At 50.0% G+C, this 26,896-nt stretch overlaps 7 protein-coding genes across 7 annotated transcripts; 3 read left to right on the plus strand and 4 right to left on the minus strand.

Moving 5' to 3' along the window:
- Positions 1-46: 46 nt before the first annotated feature.
- On the plus strand, positions 47-5,363 carry PtrM4_087730 (uncharacterized protein; the record flags this gene model as incomplete). Its single annotated transcript, XM_066106800.1, has 4 exons — positions 47-538; positions 677-1,323; positions 1,515-3,219; positions 3,276-5,363. 4 exons carry the CDS (start codon positions 47-49, stop codon positions 5,361-5,363), a joined length of 4,932 nt encoding a protein of 1,643 aa, XP_065962468.1.
- Positions 5,364-5,653: 290 nt separating this feature from the next.
- PtrM4_087740 (uncharacterized protein) lies at positions 5,654-9,289 on the minus strand (the record flags this gene model as incomplete). Its single annotated transcript, XM_066106801.1, has 1 exon — positions 5,654-9,289. The coding sequence occupies one exon, from the start codon at positions 9,287-9,289 to the stop codon at positions 5,654-5,656; it is 3,636 nt and encodes a 1,211-aa protein (XP_065962469.1).
- Positions 9,290-9,337: 48 nt separating this feature from the next.
- Positions 9,338-10,534, minus strand: PtrM4_087750 (Retrotrans-gag domain containing protein; the record flags this gene model as incomplete). Its single annotated transcript, XM_066106802.1, has 1 exon — positions 9,338-10,534. The coding sequence occupies one exon, from the start codon at positions 10,532-10,534 to the stop codon at positions 9,338-9,340; it is 1,197 nt and encodes a 398-aa protein (XP_065962470.1).
- Positions 10,535-12,980: 2,446 nt separating this feature from the next.
- Positions 12,981-14,415, plus strand: PtrM4_087760 (ComEC, membrane metal-binding protein; the record flags this gene model as incomplete). Its single annotated transcript, XM_066106803.1, has 2 exons — positions 12,981-13,307; positions 13,417-14,415. The coding sequence occupies 2 exons, from the start codon at positions 12,981-12,983 to the stop codon at positions 14,413-14,415; spliced, it is 1,326 nt and encodes a 441-aa protein (XP_065962471.1).
- A 478-nt stretch (positions 14,416-14,893) lies between these two features.
- Positions 14,894-15,658, plus strand: PtrM4_087770 (uncharacterized protein; the record flags this gene model as incomplete). The annotated part of the gene is made up of 1 exon (XM_066106804.1): positions 14,894-15,658. One exon carries the CDS (start codon positions 14,894-14,896, stop codon positions 15,656-15,658), a length of 765 nt encoding a protein of 254 aa, XP_065962472.1.
- Positions 15,659-16,522: 864 nt separating this feature from the next.
- Positions 16,523-20,565, minus strand: PtrM4_087780 (RecQ, Superfamily II DNA helicase; the record flags this gene model as incomplete). The annotated part of the gene is given in 4 exon segments (XM_066106805.1): positions 16,523-16,528; positions 16,548-18,245; positions 18,296-19,094; positions 19,274-20,565. 4 exon segments carry the CDS (start codon positions 20,563-20,565, stop codon positions 16,523-16,525), a joined length of 3,795 nt encoding a protein of 1,264 aa, XP_065962473.1.
- Positions 20,566-21,138: 573 nt separating this feature from the next.
- Positions 21,139-26,621, minus strand: PtrM4_087790 (uncharacterized protein; the record flags this gene model as incomplete). The annotated part of the gene is made up of 3 exons (XM_066106806.1): positions 21,139-25,119; positions 25,298-25,681; positions 25,845-26,621. 3 exons carry the CDS (start codon positions 26,619-26,621, stop codon positions 21,139-21,141), a joined length of 5,142 nt encoding a protein of 1,713 aa, XP_065962474.1.
- Between the last annotated feature and the right edge of the window lie 275 nt (positions 26,622-26,896).

A 26,896-nucleotide genomic window follows, 5' to 3' on the forward strand; every position in this document is an offset into this window, starting at 1 on the left:
AGACCAAGCCAAGAAACAACAACAACAAGACAACAGAGAGGCTAAAATGGCCCCAGATAGCGACACTATCGTAGTCCAGCTACCAGAAGACCTCCGGACCTCAAGCACACTGGACGACGAAATGGAGACCGACGAAAGGCACCAAGACAACCCAACAACACCCATCGAGCAGACCACCCAAGAAACACCAAGGTTAATTATTCAGCCACCACTAAATAAAAGACCAGCGGCATTCTCCCCAGAGATAACTACAAGAGAGAGAAACCCATTCCAGAACAGCCAAGAAAAGAAACCAAGAGCAAAGGACTCAACCCAAGCAATCTTCTGGGCAAGGGACCTAATTCTACAAGCATCTACTATGGCCGAATCCCATCTATCCCAAAACAAACTACTACAACTACTGGACGTCTTTAGAGACTTTACGGAACTAGGCAGGGTTACGCAGCAAATGACTGAGAAGTTTACAGCACAGCTTGCGTACCAGACTGCAACGCTTACAAGCGCCTCCCAACAAGCTACAAAGACACTAAAGAAAGCTGTTAATGCCGCAACTGGACCACAAAACCCAAACAACCAAGAAAAACCAAACAACCAGAACACCCAGAACATCCAAAACACCCAAAACACCCAAAACACCCAACAAAACAAGACATCATACGCTAGCGTAGCCGCCCAGAACAACGGAAACACATGGACTACAGTGTCTACAAAAAAGAAGACAAACAAAAAGCCAGCAAGCTACTACCAAGCAGTCCTTACGCTTACCCAGCCTACGTCTCACACACCACTCCAGATTAGAGACCTAATCAACGAAGAGTTCACAAAGGGCGGCATCAAAGACCCAGTAGTGAAGGAAGTAACAACAAGTAGAAAGAACAATATTATTCTAACAACCACTCCAACCTACTCAGGAGAATACCTAGTCCAACACAAGCATATATGGCATCAAAAGTTTGAGCTAAAGAATGTACAACTACTAGAATCATGGACGAAAGTAGTAGTACATAATGTGCCAACAGAATGGGAGGGAGCAGAGACACTAGAGATACTCCACACAGAAATCCCAGCATACAACAACGGACTACAAATTACTGGCAACCCATACTGGATATCAAGAGAATGGCAAAACAAGAAGAACAGCTCTATTGTAATAGCATTCAAAACAGCCGAAGACGCAGCCAGACTTGGTGGTAGAATTACAATCCTTGGACAAACTCTCTTCACCGAAAAGTTTAAGCCTATAGCAGCATCTACCCAATGCCTAAACTGCCAACAATTTGGCCACCCAGCCACTAGATGCCGAAACCAACCAGCATGCAATTTGTGCGGAGAAGAACATGCAACTACAACACACAAATGCTCAGTGTGTAATACAAAAGGAAAACCCTGCAACCATACACTCCCCCACTGTAGTAACTGCAAAGAGCCCCACTTTGCAAACAGCAAAGAGTGCGAACTCTACCAAGCAGTAACAAAGAGCATCCCCGCAGGATTTTAATGTTGAACAACATTAGGATCCTCCAAGTCAATCTCAACAAGAGCATTACAGCGACTGAGTCTACACTGCAACTTGCAGTTGAACTTAAAGCTGATATAATTGCAATTCAAGAGCCATGGCTAACTACCAACGACAACTACGCAACAGCAAGATCCATAAATCACACTGCGTTTATCCAGATCTTACCAGTAACAAACCTACCCGTCCGCCCTAGGGTTCTATTTTATATATCTAGAACACTAGAAGCAGAGACATTCACCCAAAACGACTTCAAAATAGACCCAGACGCAATGGCTATTACAATAAAAGGTTCTAATTTCCAATTTAACCTATTTAACGTATACAACCAAACAAACGCCGAAGGGGAAAAAACACTGCCCAGAGCTATACTTAACACTAAGCTTCCGCCAAGTTCTATTTTAGTACTAGATAGCAACGAGCACCATCCATTGTGGGACCCGCTATGCCCAACGACGAGCCAAGGAGCACAGCCATTTATTGACTGGATTGAAGAACAAGATCTAGAGCTCCTAAACACACCAGGAGTAGGCACATTCTTCAGACCACACCTATCTAGAGAAACAGTCCTAGACCTCTCACTTGTCACTCCAGACTTGGCTAGCAAAGCTACGGACTGGCAGACTATACCTGAAACTGGATCAGATCACTACGGCCTCCTATTCTCCATCCAAACAAACGCAGACCTTGTAGAAAACCCGACAAACCAACCCAGATTTAATACTGCAAAGGCTAACTGGGACACCTTCAACAAAGAACTAGAAACGGCAATCCAAAACAGTCAAACCTTGCAAGATATGGACCAGATCAGTGATCCAAGAAAGGCAGACTTAATGGACCTCCTCCTCGGCAACAATACAGAGCTAGAGCAACAGCTAGAAGAGATTGGTAAAGCAATAACTCAAGCAATCCAAACTGCAGCAAACAAAGCTATCCCTATCACTAGACTTGGTCCAAAACCAAAAGCTTGGTGGAACAAAGAGCTGACAAAGCTACGACAAGACACTTCCCACTATAGAAGGATTTTTAAAGAAAAGCTCGAAACTACTGCGATACACGACGCCTACCTAGAGAAAAGAGACTTCCTACGTGCACGAAACACCTACAACAAGGCAATCAAAGACGCTAAAAGGAAACACTGGAATGAATTCCTAGAGAAGGAAGACCCGCAGTCAATCTACAAAGCCATGGCATATACAAAGGATAACAAAGTCGAAAGAATTCCACCTATACAAGGAGAAACATCATTCGACAAGAAATGCCAAGCGTTCCGCAACACGCTATTCCCACCACCGCCCATAACCGAAGCGCCCACATTCACCAACTACCAGGAAAAGAGATGGGATTGGCCAGCACTATCCACGACTGAACTAGAACGAGCATGCTCAAGTCAAGTCAAAAGTAGCACCCCAGGACCAGATGCAATAACACAAGACATAATCACAGCCGCGTACAAAGCTCAACCGCAAACAATGTTTAGAGCTTTCTCACTCCTATTCAACTATGGATACCACCCAAAATGCTGGAAACAAGCTACAGGAGCTGTTCTTAAAAAGGCATCAAAACCAGACTATTCAATCCCAAAAGCCTACAGAGTTATCACTCTATTAAGCTGTTTAGGAAAGATTAACGAGAGGATCACCGCAAGTAGGCTGAGCAATCTAGCAGAAATCACAGAGCTACTACACCCAACCCAAATTGGGGTAGACTCAAGAAATCTGCAATAGATGCAGCTATGCTACTCATCGACCAAATTCAGCACCAGAAACAGAAAGGCCAAATAACATCAACTATCTTCCTAGACGTAAAGGGAGCATTTGACCACGTCTCACACAATCAATTCCTGCGAACGCTTAAGAAGCTAGGCCTTCCAATTAGTCTTATCGCTTGGACAAAATCCTTCTTCTCAAACAGATCGCTAAGACTCTCCTTCGACAATAAGACACAAGAATTCTCCGAGATAATAGCTGGGATACCTCAAGGCAGCCCAGTGTCTCCAATCTTCTTTCTTATCTACACCAGAGACCTCTTCCCAGGACTACAAAGCTTCAACCTATCCTATATTGACGACCTATCTCTATCGACATCCTCAACATCGCTAAAGAAAAATGTCAAAATACTAGAACAGCAAGTCCGCCTACTATCTCACCGAGGGAAAAACTTAGCGATTATGTTCGATATAGCTAAGACAGAGCTCATCCACTTTACCGCCAAGAAAGAGAGAAAAGAGAGAAGCCTACAGCTTCCAGACAACACCATTGTAGAACCGAAAGACACAATCAAATGGCTAGGTATCCACATAGACAATAGACTGTCCTTCAAGGAACATATTGCTACACGCGTAAGCCAAGCAAGGAAAGCATTCTATAGACTAGGGAGACTAGCCAACATCGAAAGAGGACTCTCCCCAAAAGCAGTACGACAACTATACCTAGCATGCGTCACAAGCGTTGCAGACTACGGATCACAAATATACTGGAAGAACCAAAGCTACGCCACTAGCCTCCTACAATCACTGCACAACCTGGCGTGTAGAAAGATAATTGGAGTGTTTAGAACGTCACCATCCCTACCAACAAGCATTGAATCCGGACTTACGTCACCTGCAATTAGACTCAACACCAACAACCGAAAGTATGCGTCTAGAGCACACCAGCTATCCAGCAACCACCCAATCCAGAAAGCAATTACAAGGATCACAAATACAGACAAAGCTAGCTACAAAAAGCCAAACCAGCATAGACAACTATACACTATTGTTAAGTCAATCCCAGAGAGAGACAACAATAGCGTAGAAAAGATAATCCCATATAGGTTCAGACCATGGGAAAGTCTTAACTACAAGGTTACTGTATCAAAAAAGAGCAAAGAGGAAGAGGCAATTGCACACACGGATTATATCCTATCAAGGAGCGGAGATAACTTCACCGCAATCTACTCAGATGCCTCACAACACGACAAGGGAATAGGGATCGGCGTAGGTGTAGTAGCGTACAGCTCCACCCACGAAGAAACCTTTTCTCAAAAGACAAACATTGGATGCTCCCAACTAGTCTACAACGGTGAACTAGAGGGGATAGCACAGGCATTTGAACACGCGGCTACAGTGGCACAAGAAGGCCAAGAGATCTACGTATACGCAGACAACCAAGCAGCAATCCATAGGCTTAACAACCTATCGGACAACCCGGGACAACAGTGGCTACTAAGATGCATCAGAGCTGCAAAGAGAATAACGACAAAGAAAGCATCGATCCACCTGCAGTGGGCCCCAGGACATAACGACGTCAAGGGCAACGAAAAAGCCGACACGCTAGCAAAGGAAGCAGCTAAAGAGAGACCAACAACATCGACCACAGCGAGCCTAGCCTACTTAGGCACAGAAATCAACAAAATACAAAAAACAGAACAACTGATGGAGTACAAGAGGTATACCGACAGGCCCACCAAAAACAGAAGCTCCTACTCAAGGATCTTCAAGCTCAACACACATACAACAATCAAAGTCCCGAAGGGAACACCAAGAGAAATCTCGAGCGCGTTCTACTCACTCAAGCTAGGACATGGATACTTCAACTCCTACCTTAAGAGATTCAACAAGAGAGACTGCAATCTATGTATATGCTACAAACCACAAACACCACAGCATCTACTTCTAGATTGCAAACAGTACAAAACACATCGAAATACACTCAAAGAAGCAATACCACACAGACCCATCACCCTCCCACTCCTCCTCCAAACAAAGACAGGCATCAAAGCTACTCTAGCCTTTATTGCAAGTACTAGGATTGGCACGAGAAAATGGCACCTTGGGCAAACCACCGAACAGACAGACACTGTATAAAACTACAAAAACAATATTTCCTTATCTAAAAGAGCCCGCTGCTACATCTCTTTCTATTCACCACACTGCTCTTTAGCACCCGCGCCAATGGAAGACTAGCTCTGTGAACGGTCTGTAGGGACTGTATTCCAGCTACCTAGTCCAGATGCTATTTACAGTCAAGATGAAGAAAGAAGGTAAGACGCGAGCGGCGAGCCCGCTTTGTTTGGGTTGGCGCACGGCCCTCTCGTTGCCGGGGAAGCGACTAGGCTCGCAGCCTAGTCATGTGACTTAGGGCTCAGCCCGTTACATTACCCCCCTCCTTTCCCTTTAGCGTGTAGTTTTTTCCATTTCTTCCAAGCGTCAGTCTTTAGTACGTTGCTCACTGGTTCCCATGTCGGTTCAGTATAGTCCACCCACTTCACATATGCCTCCTTGATTCCTTTCCCTCCTTGCCCTATTGTCCGTTCGCCCAGAATACGCTCAACCAGCCATAACTCGTCTCCATCTATAAGTATAGGCCCTGGCTGAGTGTCTCCAACTTTCTGCGATGGGAAAGAGTCGTCAGGCGCGTAGCGAAGCAGGTCTACGTGAAAGACAGGATGGATTTTTCCCGGAACGTCAAGCTTATAAGAGTGGGAGTTGACCTGCTTCAAGACTTTATACTTTCCATGCAACCAGTCTAGCTTCTTGGAAGGTCGTGTTGTCTTCACGTTTCTAAGGTTTAGAAACACCCAGTCTCCCTCCTTGTATTGGGGCGCTGCTGTTCTTGTCTTATTAGCCTGATGCTGCTGTTTCTCTTGTGTCATCGCGATCGCGGCTTGGGCCCACTCTGTTGCATCTTGGAGTCTTTTGAGGAAGCCTTCTGCTAGTGCTTCGCCATCTTTCTTTGGTCGGTCCTGAATAGTTCGATCCTCTACTAGCTGAATAGGTTCATTGTGATATCCGTGCATGAAATAGAAGGGGCTTAGGCCAGTGGATGAGGCCTCGCGGTTGTTGATTGCTCCCATAACGACAGGTAAAAGTGCCAGCCAGTTTTCTTGCGTGTACGTGGCCCAGATTCGAATCATCTTTTCAATCTCTTGATTCATTCGTTCTGTTGCACCATCGGTTTGCGGATGGTAGGCAGTCGACAGGCGTTGCTCAACGCTAAGGAGCTTACAGAAATGCTTCCAAAGATCGCTAACGAATTGTGGTCCTCTATCGCTCGTAATTGCCGTTGGAATACCGTGAATAGGATAATGCCGTTCGAAAAGTCGTTGTGCTACGGCTTGTGCCGAGATATCGTGCATACCTTCTAGTTCAATTCCCTTTGTCAGCCGATCAGTGACCACCATACAGTTCGTTGCGTTATCCCGTCCAGATGGCGGCAAGTCGGTAATGAAATCGATTGAAAGTTCTCCCCATATACGTTCTGGGATCGGTAATGGTTTAAGGAGGCCCTTCTTTGTTTCTCTCCATATCGTATTCCTTCCGCAAATCTCGCAGTTACGGACAAAGCGTCGCACGTCGCTTGCTGCACCTGACCAGAAGAACTGCCTTGATAAGATTGAGTAGGTAAGATCTCGTCCGGGGTGGCCAGTAATATGCGAGTCGTGAATATTTTGAATGATTCGCGTGCGGAGTGGTTCGCAGTGAGGGATCCATGTCCGGTCTCGAAATCGTAACAAGCCTCTCTCGTCTAGGGTGCATTCTGCTATACTCACTAACTTCTCCTTCTGAAGCTTAGTAGGGAGGTTCCTCTCCTTATTTGCTACTAGTGTAGTAAGCTCCTGATAAAGCTTATCTTCTTGGCGGCTTCGGTGCCACAGATTCTGCATCTCCTGGTCCTCAAACATGCGTATCTCTTTTGTGAAGTCAATCTCCTCAGACGATAGAGACTGGATTTGAACACTCCGCAAGTGCTTGCTCTGGAAGAGACGGATAAATCGAGACCGTATTCGTTCATCGTCATAGTTGGCGGGTAGGTCTTGTTCTCGTCGTGATAGGGCGTCGGGTTTTCCCATAGTCTTTCCAGGTTTCCATTCCAGGGAGAAGTCGAATCGTGAGAGAAACTCTGACCAACGTACTTGTCTTTCAGACAGCTGTCGTTCGCGGTAGAAGTATTGGAGGTTCTTGTGGTCCGTCAGAACTGTAAACTTCCTAACCATACGTAGTTCAGGAGCCCATGCTTCTAAGCAACGAACAATAGCTAGAAGCTCCTTGTCATGAATTGGATAATTGGCCTCTGTTGGTGAGTGCTTCTTTGAGTAGTAAGCAACGGGTTGCCAGTTGTTGTTCTTGTCCTTCTGCAGCAATAGGCCGCCAGTTGCATGTCCTGAGGAGTCGGCTTCTACTAAGGTGTCCTTCTCTGGATCAAAATGGCCGAGTATTGGTGCTGTAATGAGAAGTTCCTTAATCGTTTCAAATGCTTGATTGCAAGCCTCGTCCCAATGAAAAACCATCTCTTTCTTAGTTAGGTTGATGAGCGGTTCAGCAATGTCCGAGAAGTTCGGTATAAAAACTCGGTAGAAGTTGGCAAAACCAATAAATGCTCGGATAGCCTTAACTGACGTTGGTGTAGCCCATTCGCGGATTGCGATAATCTTTTCAGGGTCAACTCGAATACCCACTTCTGCTTCCACAATGTACCCGAGGTATTTAACTCGTTTAGTCTCGAACTCGCACTTGTCGATATCAATCTGCAGTCCAGCGTCTATGAGGCGTTGAAGAACCTTTCCAACCTTCTCTCTGTGATCCTGAAGCGATCCTGACGAGTAGATCAAGATGTCGTCAACGTAGGCTGAAACAAAGTCGTCAAGGTAATCCTGCAGAACACTATTTACGTAGCGTTGAAATGCGGCTGGTGCTCCTGTTAGTCCGAAGGGAGCAACCCGCCATTCGAATAGGCCGTATCTTGTTCGGAAAGCTGTCTTCCATTCCTCTCCTTTGGCCACACGGATCTTGTGGAAGGCTGCGATAACGTCAAGTTTTGTGAACCATTTAGCTTTGGCCACATTTCTCAGTGTTTCTGTGAATAGAGGCAGAGGGTAACGGTCCTTCCTGGTGATGTTGTTCAAGCCTCGGTAGTCAACGCAAAATCGGATGCCCCCTCCTGGCTTTTTAACCATTAGGACGGGTGCGGCTGCGGGAGAGTTACTAGCGCGGATAAAATCCTTGTCTAACAGCTCGGTGAGAGTTTTCCTAAGCACTAGTAACTCTTCTCGGCTCATGCCGTAGAGCGGACCCCATGGAATGGTCTTCTCGTTTCCGTCTTGATCCTTTTCAATCTCAATGTGGAGATCAACGCCTTTACGATGCGGGGGAAGTTTCTCAGCTAGGAAATGGTCGAAAGCCTTCAGCCATTGGTGGTACTGGGGTGGGAGCTTCGTCTTCGGATCGGATCGTTTGCGCGGTTTCAAAGCTTTCTCAATGTCGGCGATGGAAACAGCGAACAGTCCAGTGTCGAGCGCAATACCGTCTCCTTTGTTCTTCCTACGGCTTCTTCTCACCTCCGCCATGAATGCGGAAGCCATCACCTGAGTAGCCTTCATTGGTGGTGGCTTGTATGACGCTTTCTTGTGGTTCCATGCGCGGATGTTTGATGCGCCGATATCCAGGCAGCCTTGTTTGGCCGAAATTGTGACGTCGGCATCCTCTAACCAGGGCTTTCCCAGAATCACGTCGTAAGTCAGGCCAGGTACAACGTAGAAGAAGACGCGTTTCTGCTGGTGGCCGTCTATGTCTATCGAGGCGTAAGTAACTGTATCTAGGACAGTACTTGGTTCTGCGTTCTTCCCAGCTGCTTCCTCCAGCTGACGCGGGGCTATCTTGATTGATGGCAGTCTCAGAGATCGAAAGAGTTGTTCATTGATGGCGGAATAGCAAAGGCAACCTGAGTCAACAAGTCCAGTGACAAAGTCAGTTCCATTAAGTCTAACGTCCACTACAAAGGGATCGCTATCCATCTTTTGCTTTCCAGTCTCCTTCCATTCTTTCTGAGCTGCCGCGTGTTCCTATTGCTCTGCTTCGGAGTCTTCTGGATCTTCCTCCTCTACAGCTGCCTTGGTGACCACAGTACTCTTTGCTGTCTTGACGCTAACGTGAGTTGGTCGTAGAGCGGCTGCCAACGGGCATGTAGCTATTCGGCAATTGTTGCGGCCGCATCGAAGACAGCGTCGTTCCTGGCGTCGAGCATCGATTTCCTCTTGGTTGACCCATTTTGCTCGTTTTCCAATAAGTTCTCGGTCCTCAGGACGCCTAGATGGATATCCATTCATGTTGGTCTTGCCGCGGAGGCCGACAGCGTTCACTTGGGTAGTTGTAGGCTGCGTAGGTTCCCATTCCATCATGTCTTCAGGGGAAGCTGCTGTGAGAGTGGCATTATTCGATTTTGCTGGTGGTTCATAGGTTGGTGCATTTTCAGCAGTTCGGCTACCGTAACGACGGGTTGTTTTCGTCCATTGGCCGAACAACTCCATGTCGTTGCTAAGATCTACACACTTCTGAGCGAACCTTGCGTATGTGCTTGTTTCTGTCCCTGATGTACCAACAAGCCTATCCTTTATCCTACCACTTAATGCATTTCGTAAGTAGGATATCTTCGTATGCTCAGGCCAGCTTTCTGCGTCAGCGTTGGCCATCTCTTTCTCAAACCGTGGATAGAAGGAAATAAACGTCTCGTCGTCCTTCTGGCGTATAGAGTAGAGGTTCTGAATGGCTTTCTCCTTCCGATTTCGTTCGCCGTAGAGGAGTTCAAGGCGGTCAAGCAGCTTGAAAGGGTTTGGCGATTCTTCTTTAACTTGTATCTCGTAGTATGTTGTAACGTTGGTTTTCGCTGCCCCATCAAGACGCATGTAGACGTAGCGTAGCTGAGCTTTTAGGCTTCCAATAGCTTGCGCGTCTTCTTCGATCTTGCCCTCCATCTCTAGCTTCCATCCTCGCCATTGTGATTTGTTTCCACCAAACGTAGGCGGGTGGGGTAAGCTGTGCCGCGGCTTTGGGATTATAGGCACAGATGTGTTCGAAGTCTCGGAGGTTGGCGTCGGATCAGTGGTGGCGTCTGTATTGTGACCAGGCGTTTGAGGTGGCTCGTGCGATGATGCTTCCAGCCTCTCCATCCTAGTGCTCATGTCTTCAAGTCTCTGTAGTAGCGACTGTAACAGCTGGTTCGAATCGTTCGTCGTCATGTTAGTATCCCCGGGGGAGCTCATTATAACGGTGCCTTGGTTGCTGCGTGTTCTGCGTGTTCTGCGTGTTCTGCGTGTTCTGCGTGTTCTGCGTGTTCTGCGTGTTCTGCGTGTTCTGCGTGTTCTGCGTGTTCTGCGTGTTCTGCGTGTTCTGCGTGTTCTTCTTGATCTTGACTGTATGTGAACGGTCTGTAGGGACTGTATTCCAGCTACCTAGTCCAGATGCTATTTACAGTCAAGATGAAGAAAGAAGGTAAGACGCGAGCGGCGAGCCCGCTTTGTTTGGGTTGGCGCACGGCCCTCTCGTTGCCGGGGAAGCGACTAGGCTCGCAGCCTAGTCATGTGACTTAGGGCTCAGCCCGTTACAAGCTCTGAAATTGGAGTACGCAAAACACCACCCAAATTGTACAAGACCCATAGAAACTCCACAACGACCATCATACATAGAACGGCTTAGCCAAAGTCCTACATAGTCACCGACTGATACAGGACTCTAATGGAAATATAATAATAATAATAATAACAATTCCTTTCCTACTCTACCTCCCACCAAAAACGCCCCTAATAACCCTTAAACTGAATCGGCTCTAAAACAATCGTAATCGCTTCTTTTACACTTCCCCCCTCCCCTCACCAACATCTCCCTATATTTTCCTCGCTTCGCCCATTATCCGCCCCTTTGCATATTCCCTATCCATTCCCCTACCATCCTAATTCCCTACCTCACTACTCTACCTCCCTAAACTCCTGTTGCCGCTGCTGTATTCACCTCCGCCACCCGCCTTGTCGCTCCTGCTCCTGCTCCTGCTGCTCCAACCCTCCCTGCCCCTCCTCATCTCTCCTCTCCACCACATCCATCCTTCCCTCTCTCTCTTCTGTTCCTCTCTCTTCTTTCCTTTCCTCTTCATCTATTTCTATCTCTCCTTATTTTTAATCTAATTTACTCGCTTTTATCACTTAATCTATATAACATCTACTAAATACCCTAACTCGGAAACTTTTCCTATTGCCACTATATCTTCTCTCTTCTTCCCTTTACCTCGGCCTATACCCTTCTCTGCAATAACCTCTGTTGTTTATTGTTCTCCTCTATTATAAACGGCTGACTCTAATAAAACTCTCTTATTAACCTATTCGTTTCTGTACACCCTAACCCCTACTTGCTCTAAAACTGTCTTACGAATCCCTCTATTAAATTTACTTTAACTCTCTGTTCTACTAACCTCCTATCTATCCCTATGCTACTCTATTCTTGCTTCCCTATACTAATCCTAACAACCTTGCTATAAATACCCTCGAAACTAACAATCTTTTATATCTGCTGTCTAATCTCCTCCGTATCTATTATCTTCTTATTGCTTGTATACACACGTTATACCATTCGCTATACTAAACACAACCTAAATACTTCTTCAACTATCTCCTTTGCCTACTACCTCTTAGTTCTCTAATACTGTTGTATATTGTGTCGGCTCTGTCCTTCGCCTACCGCCGTCTATATACCGCATCGCATTATCTACTACCCTATATACCTCTATCACTATTCTGCGTCGGTAAACTTAAACTCTACCTACTGTATGCACGTCCAACACGGCCTGCCTCGTCTTACTACTGTTGCTTAAATACCCACTATGCATTATTGTACTGTACCTTAACTCTATCCTTATCCTTATTACTACTGCTGTTCTTGCTACTCTCTCTTTACTTGCTCTATATTTTTCTTTACTTCTCTTTCTATTTTCTTTACTTCTCCTTCTTTCTCTTTATCTTTTGCTTCTTATGTCCTTCTCTATAAACTTCCTTATCTTTCTCTCTCTTTCTTCTTCTACCTATCTTCTATTCCCTTTACTATACTCCTCTTAAATTATATCGGGTTTCTTTTATTCTTCTTTCTTTTCTAACATCTCTTTTTAATATTATTGAAACATAATCTCTTATATCTTTTTTATTTATATCTTCTTCTTATGACTCTACTTTTATATAAACTTAATCTTTTCTTCTATCTTCTTATTAATGTATTCCTAATAACTTGCTCTGTCTTCTACTACAATCCTAATCCTTAAATCCTACTTAATTCTATGCTTGATTTCTTTCTTAAACACTATCTAATATATACTACAAACTATACCTGTTTTACCTACCTCATCTATCGATTATGAATCTCACCAACTTTATACTCTCTCTTTTCGAATCTTTCTTTTCTTTGCTTTATACCTGCATACTTATTTTTAACATAAATAACTCTTCTTTAAACTTTTGCTCTTACTATACCCTTACTGTGCTTATTACTCTTACTACTGTTACTATCTTTGCCTCTATTATAATTACTCTTGCTTCTACCACGGCTACGGCTGCTATTCTTGTAACTTTTCCTTCTATCGCGACTATCACTCTTACTGTCTATTCAATTACGGTTACGGGTTCTACTATTGCAACTCCCGCTGTTCCTGCCGTCCTTGCTGCTTTTAACATGCTCGTTATTACTCCTACGGCTACTACTACACCTGTGTTTACTGCCGCTTCTACAAATATCGCCACTGCGGCCCCTACGCTTCCTATTCTTGCTATCCACTCCGTCCTTGCTGCTCTCGCCATTCCAGCTGCTCCTGCTGTCCTCGCTGCTTCTGCTCTCGCTAATTACGCTCCTACTATTTCCGCCCTTACTGCTCTTACTCCTGCAGCTTTTACTCTTAATGCGCCTACTCCTACGGTTACTGCTCTTATTGCTGCTACTCTTAATGCTCTAGCTCTCACTGCTATTGCTCTCGCTACTCTCGCTATTCTTGCTACTACTACTGTCCCTGCTGTCGCCAACCTCGCTTCTATCGCTATCCTTACTGCGACCACTCTCCCTGCTCCTATTATTTTCGCTGCTTGTAACACCCTCGTTGCTGCCGCCTTTAAAGCTCCTACCCTTGCTACTCCTGCTATTCTTACTGCTCCTGCTCCTACGGCTCTTACTTCTACGTCCTGCTCTTGCTACTCTTACTCCTACCGCTCTTACTCCTCCGCATTCCGCAATCCTCCCTATTACTGCTTCTGCTCTCGCCACTTCCTCTATCTCTACTATCCCCGTCCTTCTTGCTGCTCTCGCTTTCCCCGCTGTTCCCGCTGTCTCTACTGCTCTCTTCTGCCCCTTACCTCCTACGCCTCCTCCACCTGCGGTAACTGCGGTTTCGGTGGCCGCTACCGCTCCTCTTGTCGCTGCTCTTACTACCCTCGCTACTTTCGCTTTCCTTGCTGCTCTTAATATCTTCGCTATCAATCCTACGGCTTCTGTTCTCGCTGCTCCTGATACTCTTACTATCTCTACTGTCCTTACTTTGTCCCTTGTCCTTGTAACTTGCACTGCTCTTAATATTCTTATTACTACTCCTACTACCCCTGCACCTGTTGCCGCTTCTGCCCCTGCTATCCTTGCTGCTTATAATATCCTTACTTCTACCTCTTACCTCTTACAGCTTATATACACCTCCGGCTACTGCTATTGCTACTGCTACTCTCCTACTTTCGCTATCCTCGCTACTCTTACTGTCCTTACTATCCTCGCTGTTCTTACTATCCTCGCTGTTCTTACTATCCTCGCTGTCCTCATTATCCTCGCTGCTTCCGCTGTCCTTACAATCCTCGCTGTCCTCGTTGTCCTCGCTGCTTCCGCTGTCCTTACAATCCTCGCTGTCCTCGTTGTCCTCGCTGCTTCCGCTGTCCTTACAATCCTCGCTGTCCTCGTTGTCCTCGCTGCTTCCGCTGTCCTTTCTACCCTTACTGCCCTTACTATCCTCGCTGTTCCCGCTGTCCTTGCAATCGCTACAATTAACTTAATAGTTAATTCCCTTGCCGTTCGCCCCTTTCTTGCGCTGCCCTTGTTGCTCTTACTGTCCTCGCAATCATCGCAATCACCTTAATTACCTTAATTGCCTCTATCCTCGCGGCTACACATCCTGCTCTTACTGCTCTTGCTACTCTTACTTCTATCGCGCCTGCGGCTCCTGCTTTCCTACTCTCGCTATCCTCGCTTCTCTCACAGCTGATCCCGCTATCCCTACTATCCCCGCCGTCCTCGCTGCTCTCGCTGCTATCGATATCCTCGCTTCTGCTCCTCACTCCCCACCGCTCCTACTACGCCTGCGGCCGCTATAACTACTTCTGCCCCTGCTCTTGCTTTCCCTACTGCTCTCGCTGTCCCTGCTGTCCCCCACTGCTCGCGCTACTCTCGCTGCTTCTCACTTCCTACCGCTGCTACGGCTTCTACAACTCCTTTCGCCGCTGCGGCTCCTGCTCTCGCTGTCCTTACCGTCGTCGCTGCTCTCGCTACTCGCTCTGTTCTCGTTACTCTCGCTATATGCGCGGCTCTCGATGCTCTCGCTGCCAACGGTACCTATCATGTCGCTGCTCTTATTTCTCTCGCCTCTCTCGCTCCCTACGCTCTCGCTACTTGCCATCTCGTTGCTCTCGCCTGCCTCGCCTGCCTCGCTCTCGCTACTTGCCATCTCGTTGCTCTCGCCTGCCTCGCCTGCCTCGCTCTCGTTGCTCTTGCCGCTCTTGCTGCTCTCGCTCTTGCTGCTCTCGCTATCGGAGCTACTCTCGCCGTCGTCACGACCCTCGCTTTTCCTCCCTGCTCAAGCTGCTATTACTGCTTTCGCTACCTGCCATCAAGTTGCCCTCGCTGTCCTCGCCATCCTCGCCATCCTCGCCATCCTCGCCGTCGTCGCTGCCCTCGCTATCGCCACTATCGCCACTGTTGCAGCTATTGCTCTCGCTACCAACGCTGCCTGCGCTCTTACTGCTCTCGCCGCTCTCGTTACCTTCTCTGCCCTCGTCTTTGTCGTTGCTCTCATTGCTCTCGCTGTTGCCGCTGCTTTCGCTACCTCTAATATCTTTACTACCCTCGCCTTCGTCACTACTCTCGCTGCTCTCGCCTTGATCACTGCTCTCGCTGCCCTCGCCTTCGTCGCTACTCTTACTGCTGCTACTATCGTCACTGTTGCTGCTATCTCTCTTGCTGCTAACCCTGCCTACGCTCTCGCTGATCTTGCTGCTCTTGCCTTTATCGCTGCTTACACTATCCGACCTACTCGAGCTGTTGGAGCTACCCTCGTCAACGTTACAACTCTCTATATTTCCTCTACTCGCCTATTAATCTTGTAATCCAACAAAACTCTCCTGCTAAGTTATTGCTCTCAACCGTCTCTAACAATCGCTTTTTTCCTAAAAACTCAAACAACGTCGGCCCTGCTCCTGAATTACTAACCCCGAACTCCTCTAACCGCGCCGTCCATCGGTTTCCTACCTCGCTCCGCCCTAATGCTATACTTAATAACCCGCCTATTAATACCCCTCTATACTGGCAATCCCCGTCTTGGACTCTCTGATATCGCCCAAAACTATTCCTTTCCCACCGATTGCATATCTCCTGCGGCACTCCACACCAAAAACAGCCCGAATAACGCTCAAACTTAATTGTCTCTTCCATCCTCTTAATCGACTCCTTGATCCGCTGGCTCTCCTGTCGCCAACATTGCCGTACGTCGTGTGCGCTCGATCCTTGCCCTACCGCCTCGCATAACCCACACCGGTTTATCCATTGCGCCAGCTGCCTACGCAGCCACTCGACGTCGGCGAACTCCTGCTGCCGCTGCTGTATCAATCTCTGTCGCGGGCCGCCTTGCTCTCGTTGCTGCTGATTAAACGCCTGCCGCGCCTCTTCTTGCTCCCTCTCCAATGTCTCCGCCTCTTCTTCGTTGCTGCTGCCGCCCTCGGCCACCTCCACCACCTCCATCTCCTCCACCTCCTCCACCTCCTCCACCTCCTCCATCTCTTCCATCTCCTCCTCCATCTCCTCCTCCATCTCCTCCTCCATCTCCTCCTCCATCTCCTCCTCCTCCATCTCCTCCCCGTCGGCTCTCATGCATACGTCACACCTCTCCTCTCCCTCCTCGCACCGAGCTCGCTCGGCCTCGCGCCTGTCTAAATACCCGTCCAACATTACCCGTCTACATGTCGCCGCCTCGTCTATGCCTTCGACGTATGCTCGCACCAACCGCTGCTCCGCCTCCCCCTGCTTGTCATCCGCCGCTCGCTGCTCGCCGTCCTGCACCATCATGATGGCCTCGCTCCGCTCCCCGTCTCGCCCGGCTCGCCCGCTCTCCTGCGCGTAATCCAACACGCTAAACGGCCAATCCATGTGGACAATGCACCGGATATCGGGCACGTCCACTCCCATGCCCAACGCGCTGGTTGCCACAATCACCCGCTGCTTGCCGCCCATGAACTCCTCCAACATGCTTGCCTTGCCAACCGCGTGGTGATGATACGCATGGCACTTGAGCTTCTCGGCTAACCCCTTGACCTTTGGCACTGAGTTGCCGTACACTACAATCTTGCCGCTCTTATACTTTCGGACCTTCTGCTGTACCATCGCCAACACCGTTGCCTCTACCTCCTGTCTCTTCCTCTCCTTCTCTACCCTTACCACCCGGTACGCTATGTTGCTCCGTGCTGTTGGTGCCCTAAACATTCTTACCTGCCCACGCTCAAAATGCATTCGCCGGAATAACTCGTCCTCCTCGCTGGGTGGCAACGTTGCTGTTAACATGACCATCTGCGTCTCTACAGCCACTAGCTTACCTAGCTGCTGCATCTGCTTGCGGAACGTGTACTGCCGGTTTAACACGATATGGCACTCGTCGATAATAATCCGATCTAGCTGCCGCGTCGCTCGTAGCCGGTTTAAAAACGTTGCAAATTCCTCTCCAACTGCCGACTCGGGCGTCACTAACACCACCGCTGCTGCGTCTGGCGGACGCCGACTCTGCCACTCTACGCACGATATCCCTAGCTTCTTGCACCGCTGTGCCATGTCGCCACGCAACGCGATCAACGGCACTACCACCACCGTCGTGCCGCCCTGCTCTGCCCACGCCGGCAACATGAACAACAAGCTCTTGCCTGCCCCCGTCGGCATCACCGCTACTACGGGACTCTCGCCTGCTGTGATGGCTTTGATCGCTGCCTCCTGCACCCCCCGGAACTTGGCCTCCTCGCCCATCATGCGCTTCAGCTGCGCTCTCGCGTCCATCTTCCTCAGCCGCTGCCACCGATCCACCCTTGCCTCGTCTGCCTCGCTCTCAAACGGCGCTCTCTTCCGCTTGCTGCTTCTTCTCTGGTCGTCCAAGCCTGCCTGGAAGCCCAAAAATCTATGCCAATCCGTGCTCGATGCCCGGAACTGCTGCCGCCTATCCGCCACGGCCCCTGACTGCTCCATGATCCCTCGCGCGTATACCAGTCCCGCCACGTGCGACGTATGGCCCGCCTGCTCGTCGGCAATCGAATCTCCTGCCTGCTCCTCAGCCCACTCCTTATTCTCCTCGCCCTCATCTGCCTGGAACGCTGTCGATCCACGCAAAAACCGCCGGCTGATGCCAATCGCCATCTCCCGGTACCCGGCAAACGTCCACTCCTGGCCCATCGCGATCCGGCTCTCGCGCTTCAACGCCTCCCGCAGCCGATCGGTCGTCCACTTGCGGCCGCTGGGGTCTGCTGGCCACATATGCGACGAAACTGCCTCCTTCTCCCACACCAACGCCTCGAGCCGCTGCTGGAACGGCAACACCAGCCACATATACCACACTACCAGCTCGCCCACCTCGCGCGGCAAATATCGATGGATAATCTTGACGTCGCCGCTGACTTTGTATCCCTTGTGGTACCGTGTCACAAACACCACCATGCCGTCCTCGATGAATATATTGCGATGCCCCCTTGCACTGTGTTGCTATGCCGTACGCTCAGTAGCTCTGGCCCTCGCGCTGGCTGCCCACCCGTTATATGCATTAACACCGCCAGCTTCTCGCGAAATTCTACCACCCGGTCCATGTATCGCTCTATTGCCTGTCGGTCTACCCCTGACTGCGTCCCGGGCTTCATGAACCGACTCCGGATGCTGGCGCTCTCGCCTACCCGCTCAAATAACCACCTCTCGCCGTTGACGGGCATGTTTGTGCGATGATCCTTCAAAAAGTTCCATCCTGGCCGCTCGTCGGTTGGGTTGTCACGTATGCTCTCCCATGGCACTGCCGGCACCGGCGCTGCCTTGCTGCTAAACATTAACTCCTCTGTTAATAATCGCCGGCTCTCGCTAGCCAGCCCATGTACCATGCCGCGGAACTGCGCCATGCTAAAATGCAGCTCTTTGTACAGCAGCTCGTCGCCGTTCGTCCACTCTACATGCCCGCGGGTTGTAGTGTTGTAATGGATCTTCAATCCATACGTCCGCAAATCCAACATCCACTGCATGGGGCTATGGCTGCCGCGCACCATGAACCGGTCCATCATCTTCTGCACTAACTGCAAACACCCCTTGGGACGCCGTCGCTGGCTTGGCCCGCTCTCGTACGCGCTGTCATCTAAGTCGTCGTCTGTCTCATCGCCGCTATCCTCCTCGGGCCCTGACATTTCTAGTCCCTTCTGCACGACCATAAACCGAGCGATCTTGATCACCGCCGATAATATCGGCGGGTACTGCTCCGGCCCCTTCCATCCGTCCTCCTTGACGCCCAGCACCGCCAACGCGCACACCAGCGGGCTGCACAGTCCGCAACAATCAATTAAGTGGGTCCTAGAAGGTTCAGATTGGATTGATTGATTACCGCTTTAAGCCTAGTAGTTACCTATAGGAGTTTAAGCCCTACCTAGATAGGTAAGTGGGTCTAGGAGAGTGACCGGATTGAATTGATTGTTGCGGAGTCTAGCGGGCTGTCATACTCTCTACGGGTGATGCGGTGGTTAAGTAATGCAATGCAAAACTCCAAACACGCTTTCTGTATCTTAGACAACTTCTTAGGCTCGGGGCCTTCTCCCTGACCTGGCTCTTCCTCAGCTACCTCTATCGCCTCGTCTATGTCGTCCATCATCTCCTCGTCCAGCTCTTCTCTCTCTTCGTCCATATCCTCGGCTTCATCTTCTTCGTCTCCCTCTATGCTCCGCTTTGCCTGTTCGATTAACACCTCCCATGCCTCTCGCTGCCGGCGCGTAAACCGATACTTGGGGCTCTTCCACCCGTGCTCTTTCTGTGTGCGTGCAAAAAACATTAACATCTGCTGCCACGGTCGTGTGTGCTTGACAATGGCGTTCTTGTCCATATACGGCTGTAACGGCTGGAACCGGGTTTGGTGCATCTCTGTGCGAATTGCCTCCAACCGTATAAACACGCCAATCCGGTCAATAATGGATGCCTGGCTGAACCGCGCCAATCCATCCATGGCTGCCCAAATCGCTGCTTCCACCGGCTCGGCCTGCTGCTCCTGCCTGGCATCTGGCTCTGCCACGGGCTCCTCGATGCACGCTAACAAATCCGGCCTCTCCATGCCCACTAGGTACGGCAACCACTGCGTCCGCTCCAGCCATGGGTTCACCTCGTCGCGCTCGCCCTCCTGGATCGTCGTCTGCGCCCGCTTCTCGATGTCTGCCCACGCCTTGGCCATCTGCTCGCCCACTCGCGCCCATGCTGCTGCCCCGTCTACGGGCACGATTTCGGGGCCTTCTCCATCCTGGCTGGGTGCCTGGACCTCAAAGTACTGCGATCCATGCCGGCTGCTGAATAATCGCTGGCAATGGACCAGCCGGTACCCCTTATCCATATGTGCCTGCACGCTCTTCTGCCTGGTTCGACTTGGCCGCCCTCGCTTCTTCCCTGCTGACCATCCTTGATGGTCCTTACGCCAATGCTTTCGTATAGCCTCCTTACTTCTTGCTACATAATAGCAGCAGCTGGAGTCAAATTGGCATAACATCCCGTCTGTATACACTGGCAATTGCCGCACAGGCTTTGGAGCACCAGTCGGCACCTCGAGCTCACTAGGGTACTGGACTAACCCAGCCCAGCTGCGAACCTGCTGTCCAACTGCCTCAGCCTCCTTGTAACTAACCTTATGCTGCTTCTGTAGATGGCCCTCAATCTGATCTGGCCATACTGCATATCTGCACTCTCTGCATGCCGCTACGCTGTGCTCAGGCACATGCTCGAAATACTGGCACTCGATGCTAGGTTTAGACATGTTGAAATATCGACGCCTACCTGTTCTACTCGGCTTCTTATATACACGCGCTGTTGATCGCTCTCTCGGTGCTTACTCCGGCGGCGCGCGCGCGGCGGGGTGCCGAGCCTCGCGACCTCCTGACCCCCCAGACGCGTAACCCTAACCAAGAACACCAAACCCTAAGCTCCTGAACCACATAGTCTGCTGCGCTGTAAATTCGTCAGATTGTGCGTCTACGTATGCTGAGTTATATGTCTAAATTTGGAGTAATTTCGACTATAGACTAAAAATGGGATGTACTCCTGAAGTTTAATGGGATAAACCCCTGGTTCTAGTATATACCCGCCATACGCGTACTTCTCAGCACTAACAAAAAAATGGTATATTATAACGTACCATTGAGCGCCCTGGGTTAGCGTTGGGTCCGAGTTAGGCCGAAGTAGGATCGAGGCGGTACATTGGGCCTTATTAGGCGACACACCGTGTGTATGCCGACACTGGCAATCTTTTCTTATTGTAACGACTGATGTAAGGAAAAACGGGTCTTCTAAAAAGGGCACAATGAGAGGGATTCCAAATAGGCATATGTGCCTACTCCGTAGGTCGCTGCACAGATCCCTCTACTCGGATTGACAGCTTGTTGCTTTCGATGAAACGTTCTAACGCGCGATTTGGTGTTGCTTTCGTGAATGCGTCCGCGGGGTTGTCCTCTCCGTTGATCCAGCGGATCTCAGTGATCTCGCGACGCTCGTATGACTGCCGAAGCGCCATGATGTCGATCATCAGTCGCTTCTCAGCAGTTGTTCCGAGTTTGACGAGGCATTCATACAAGGAGTATGAATCCGTACACACAATAAGTGGGATCGGTGGTAGACCTAGGCGTCCTGTAATTATCTTGAGGGTTGTTAGGATAGCGATAGCGATGTCGACACCGCTAACCATGCCGTACGTTTCTGAGGCAAGAACGCTCCGGGTAACGCGTTTGCATTTGGTCGAACTCCAATGGATTACGTTACCACGAATATCAAACGTGCTGTCTTGTCGACTCGACTCATTCGCAAGGATAAGTAGGTACCCTAGCTGTGAGCTAAGGTCTTGGTTGTTCGCGAAGGATCCGTCTGTGAACACTACCAGCTTTGCTGTAGCGAGGTCGAGAGGGACGTATCGCAGGCCTCGTTGTATGCTCTCAGATTGCCACTGCAGCCGGCGGTTAAGCTTCACGTATTCCGTGTCCTTAGGTTGTTGTATTTGCGCAGCCGCGGAAAGATCGAACGATGCTTCAGGTTGGCATATCGACGCAATGTACGCGCCACGCGCGCGCTGCTCCATGTACTTCTGTGCTCGGTTTGCTGCCTTCGGATCAATAATTTCGATCTTGGCACCTTGTCCCTTCTGCGTAAGTAGAATCGTGTCTCCGCGCAACGTTAGAGTACATCCGTTGAACTCGAGTGATACTTCTTTGGACAGTCTCTCCTTGGGCTTGGCTCGAAAATTGGCTTTCTGGAGCGCAGCGTCTTCTGCACCAGAGAATGCAGGCGTCCCAATCGCGAGAGTATCGTCTGTCTGCAGGCCCACTATTCCAAACGCTTCCCGTCTCCCGTTCGTGATCAGGAGGCACGGGTCATACGTTGATGTAGCCATGTCGAGCTCCTTGCAGTGGTGTCCTTGGTACGTAGCAAACCAGTGGACTCCTGCTTCCGCGATTCCATAGAGTGGCTTGATTACGCGAATAATTGTTCCCTCGGGATACTTTGTTATAAGCTCCTTTGGGAGGTGCGCTAAAACCGTGCGGAATAGCTCTGTTTGTGCCTGTGGGTACGCTTGCGTGATATCTCGTAGTTCCACAACCATGCCCTCATCGAGTAATGCAGGCGCTAGGGCTAGAATCAGGCGCTGGCTGGCTCGTTGGATGGTTGGCGACTGCGTCAGGATCTCGTGTTTGCCCTCGTCATTGTAACCTTGAACAACGAGGCGTGATTTCTCGTACGGGACCATGGTCTTGCCTTTGACTTCGCGGACCATGCGCGATTTGAAGATACGATACCCGCCGTGTAGAGTTGGATCAAACAGCTCAAAACTGAATACTCCACGGCCGACGAGGTCGTCGATCTCCTTCTGATCGGATGCTTCGAATGGAGCGCCCGGGACGTTAATCACGCCGTCATTGCGTAGCTTGACGGCCAGGGCGTAATCGTCCTCCTCCTTCTTCGACAGGTACTGCACCTTGGGCTTGTTCTTTGATCCAGGTGGGCGGCCCCGCTTGCGCGGCTGAGCCGCTTGGTTGGCTTCCGCCGGTGGTACCGGTAGTGGCGGTTCATCAGCAATCGCTTCGTCTGTGGTCGGAGATCCACCTGTGCCTTGATCTGCGCCGTCTATCGCTGTAGTCAGATCGCGATAGTACGGTTTTACGACAGTGGATCGGAACGTCGTTGGGCCGTTGATCATGTCTACAGTAACATCGTGGTCCTTCATATCGATGACTCTATACGGCCCTTGCCATCCATTCTTCTCGCGCCATACCATCACCTCACTCTGAAGAGGCAGTGACAGTACCCCGTCTGTAGTAGGCCCATTCCTGGTACCAAGTGCGTTGCTCACCGCATGTTCCGCTGAGGCCTTCCGCAGCGCCCTCATCGCTTTCTGGATTGCCTCCGCGCGATGGGTTATCGAGGGAGATGGTGGTGAATCCATGGATATCCGGGGGTATGCACCGAAGACGAGCAGCGTGGGTACGAGCCCGTCTGGGCCTGCGGTGTCGTTGACGGCCTTGACTGCCATCTGCAACACTGCGGCGTCGCTGGTGCCAGTGTCAAGCTCTGTCCTCAGGATCTCGTACGCGCGTCTGAGCGGTGCGTGGTATCTTTCTACCTTGCCGATAGACCAATGGGCCTCGGTTGGCACTTGTTTACATGTGATTCCCATGATCTTCGCCTCTGATCTGAATTCGACTGACGCGAAGTTGGTGCCGGCGTCGTGGGTGACGATATCTGGCGGCCCTTGGTATGTATCAATCCAGAGCAGGCGGAGTGCTTCCCAGGTGTCTTTCGCGCTCATAGACGGTAGAAATCGCGCGCCGTTGAATGTTGTAGCCGAATCGATCACGTGAAGCACTGGTTTCCCACTCAGATACATCACATCTACGAGGATCTCGAAGTTGAATTCCCGATCATCTTTCAGCCTAAACTTGAATCGGCGCGGCGCTGGATCATGCGCTTGGCAGTGATGGCAGAACGTTTGGATCTCTCGGAGCAGCCGTTCATCCACGTCCTCGTGTCCTGCGCGTTTGAGCAATCGTATCAGCCGTTCGACGGCTGGATGCCCGAACCTCCGGTGTAAGCGTCGGAGCTCAGTCTCCGTAAGGAATACGCGCGCGCGCTCTGCCTTGCTTAGGTGGAACCACGGGTGTCCCCATTTGCGAATCACTGGAAAGGTAGCTTTTCCTTGTACCAGCTGGTCCGTAGTATTGTTGAAGTACACGTGGAGCCGGTCCATGTCTTTCAGACAGAGGAGAAACGGGGTGGGTGCGTTCAAGACCTCAAATTTGATCTTTCCAATCTGTGTCGATACATGTGCGGTTCCAATCGAAGTAGTGACGCTTCCTTTGCCAAATTGCACAGATGCGTTTCCAGCAGTAGACGTATCTAGAGTTACGGTGGGGTCCTCAGTTTGGAGCGCCAGGAACTGCTCCTTTCCGGCTGTCGATACATTTGAGGCACCAGTGTCAGGAAGAATGCCTTGGTACGTGATTCGCGAGTATCGATCCTCGATAAGGAACTGCGTTGCGGGCGTAATAGGCTCCTTGCACCTGTAGACGTCTTCTCCAGTCACGTGGTGCAAAAAGGCCTGATCTGTGAGGTACTTAACTGCCAATCTTTGGTCCTCATCATCTTCGTCTTGCTCCTCTAGGAAGAACTGGTCGACTTCTTCCCCCTCGTACGCGACGAGAAATGTGCTAAACTCCATTTGCTCTCCCGTAATCGCGCAGTGTGTGATGTACTGCGCTTTTGAGCGTTTTCTTTCTTCAAGCGTATGGTTTGTGGACCAACAGCCTGTCTTGCTGCAGACGTAACATTTCTTGTCGATTTGTGTGTTGACTCCAGAGCGGTGCTGAAGCCCACCGCGTCCGCGGGTGAATCCGCTGCGTCCACCACGAGGGTTGTAATTCCCTCGCAATCTTCCAGAGCTGTTGTTGTTGTACCGACGATCCAAGTAGTACTGGCTATCCGTATCCGCCTCAGTGAAGTTGACGGAGACGGTCATGGCGAGTGAGTTTTCGATTGACGATCGCAGATCTCCAAACAGAACCTCGCATTCTAGAGACGGCTTGTAGAGTGCCATCTCGAGCTCCTTCACGCCTCGGCATGCTGTGATTACAGTCGTTCGGAGCGCGTATTCTCCCATGTACTGCTGTCCAAGTGCTCTTTGACACAATTGGAGCTTGTCCAGCATGATGTCAAGGACCTCGTGGAGGTTCTTTTCGGGGTTCTCCCTGCGGACTTTGACAAACGATGTCGTCGTCCAGTCCGCGTAGTAATGGCCGTGGTTGACGTCTGTGTCGAAGTGGTTCTTGAGCTTTGTGTAGGCAGTCAAGCAGACTCCGCAACAATCAATCGGATCGGCATGATTGATTCCTATCTAGGTTAAAGGCTGCCTAATGAAGTAATTCTTTAACCTATATAGGAATCAATCATGTCAATCGATTGATTGTTGCGGAGTCTGCAGTCAAGAACGTATCCATCCGCTGATCGACGAAGTGGAGGTAATACTCCTCTGCGCGGCCGTCGAGAATCCGTGGAAAGACTGCATGGAACTGCCCTGGCTCGATGTCTGCGTGATAACAGATGCTGTAGAAGATTTTCAATTTATCGTCTAGGAGGTCGTACGGCTTTCCCGTATACTTTTTGTCTCGGTCCCACATTTTCACGAAGACATTGATCGTCTTAGGATCTAGTTTCTCATTGCTAAACTCGATTGGTGGAACTGCCTTGTACGGGTCTGTTTCACCAGAGGGCACAATTGGGGGAACGCTCGGTCCCTTCGGACGTTGCGGGTATGCTGGTGTATACTCGCGGAATCGGTCGAAGTTGTTGTAGGTGAGGGGAGGTTGCTGACTTTGGACGCGCTGATAGGCTGGCTGCGGTGCGGATTCAGTTGTCTCCAGACTCCGCAACAATCAATCGATCGACATGATTGATTCCTATATAGGTTAAAGAGTTACTTTATTAGGCAGCCTTTAACCTAGATAGGAATCAATCATGCCGATCCGATTGATTGTTGCGGAGTCTGGTTGTCTCTACAGGCTGGCTTCGGATTGGTTGGTTTTGGGCTTTCTCAATCGTTTTTGCTAGCTGGTCCTGAATCTGTTGTTCTTCCTCAACGGTCTCCTGTCGTCCTTGCACACGGGCGTGGGTCTGGTCTTGATCGCGGGTTTGCCGACTGTCTACGTCTCGGCCTCTTGTCCTTACAGGCGTTTGGGTTCGGCTCTGGGCCTGGCTTGATAATCTCCTGTCTGTGGACTGTACTGATCCTTCACTGCGTTGTTGCCGTAGTGCCCGCTCTTGCAACATGTGCGCAGCTGATCGTGTGTCAAACACAGCCGACTGGAATACGTCCTGAGGCCATTCTAGGTACTCCTCCATGCGTAATAACCTAGCTAGAGACTCACTAGGTGCCATATTAATACGGCCAGTATACACTCCCTTAAAGCGGAGGATCCGCTTTAGTTCCTTTGTGTATATTGGCTGGGCACGTAGGAACATTGCCTCTGTCCATCCTTCAAAGTCCTGACGGAACTCCCAAAAGAGTTCTTCATCTGCTGTTGGTCGATCTGTATAGTCCGCAATCGCACGCGCAATGTACGTTGTTGCTGTAGTAATCCCTACCTCATCGTCTGGAGCTTCAAGGTTGTCCTCCCACATCTCTGGATCGATGTGATGCCATTCTCTTGGTTTTATGTTTGTGGTCCCTAGTAGCGCCTCTAGTGTGGGTACCACTCTTCTACTACTGCTCGCCATTCCTACTGCCGGCGTCCTGGCTACCGGTGCTCTTTCCGATGATGTTCTCTCTCCTGCCATTGTGTTCTTGTTGACGCTTGTTGCGCTAGCTGCGTTCGCTAGAGATGCGTCGGTGGTCGTGGGTTGTACACGGGTCAAATCTCAACCGGTCGGTTGGCGCGTGTATAGACGGCGTCTTGGAACGCTTCTGATACGGCTGTAACGGTCGGTCGCTAGCCACGAACGACGCCTGATATAGCTAACAGTGAGCTTAGCATAGATAACTCCGCCTTGCTGATATAGGCAATCTAGGGAACGCGCGGGGTAAAGAATCTATCTCTTCTTAACCTAACTGT

The sequence above is a fragment of the Pyrenophora tritici-repentis genome, chromosome 4 (genome assembly GCF_003171515.1).
Source record: "Pyrenophora tritici-repentis strain M4 chromosome 4, whole genome shotgun sequence".
NCBI lineage: Eukaryota > Fungi > Ascomycota > Dothideomycetes > Pleosporales > Pleosporaceae > Pyrenophora > Pyrenophora tritici-repentis.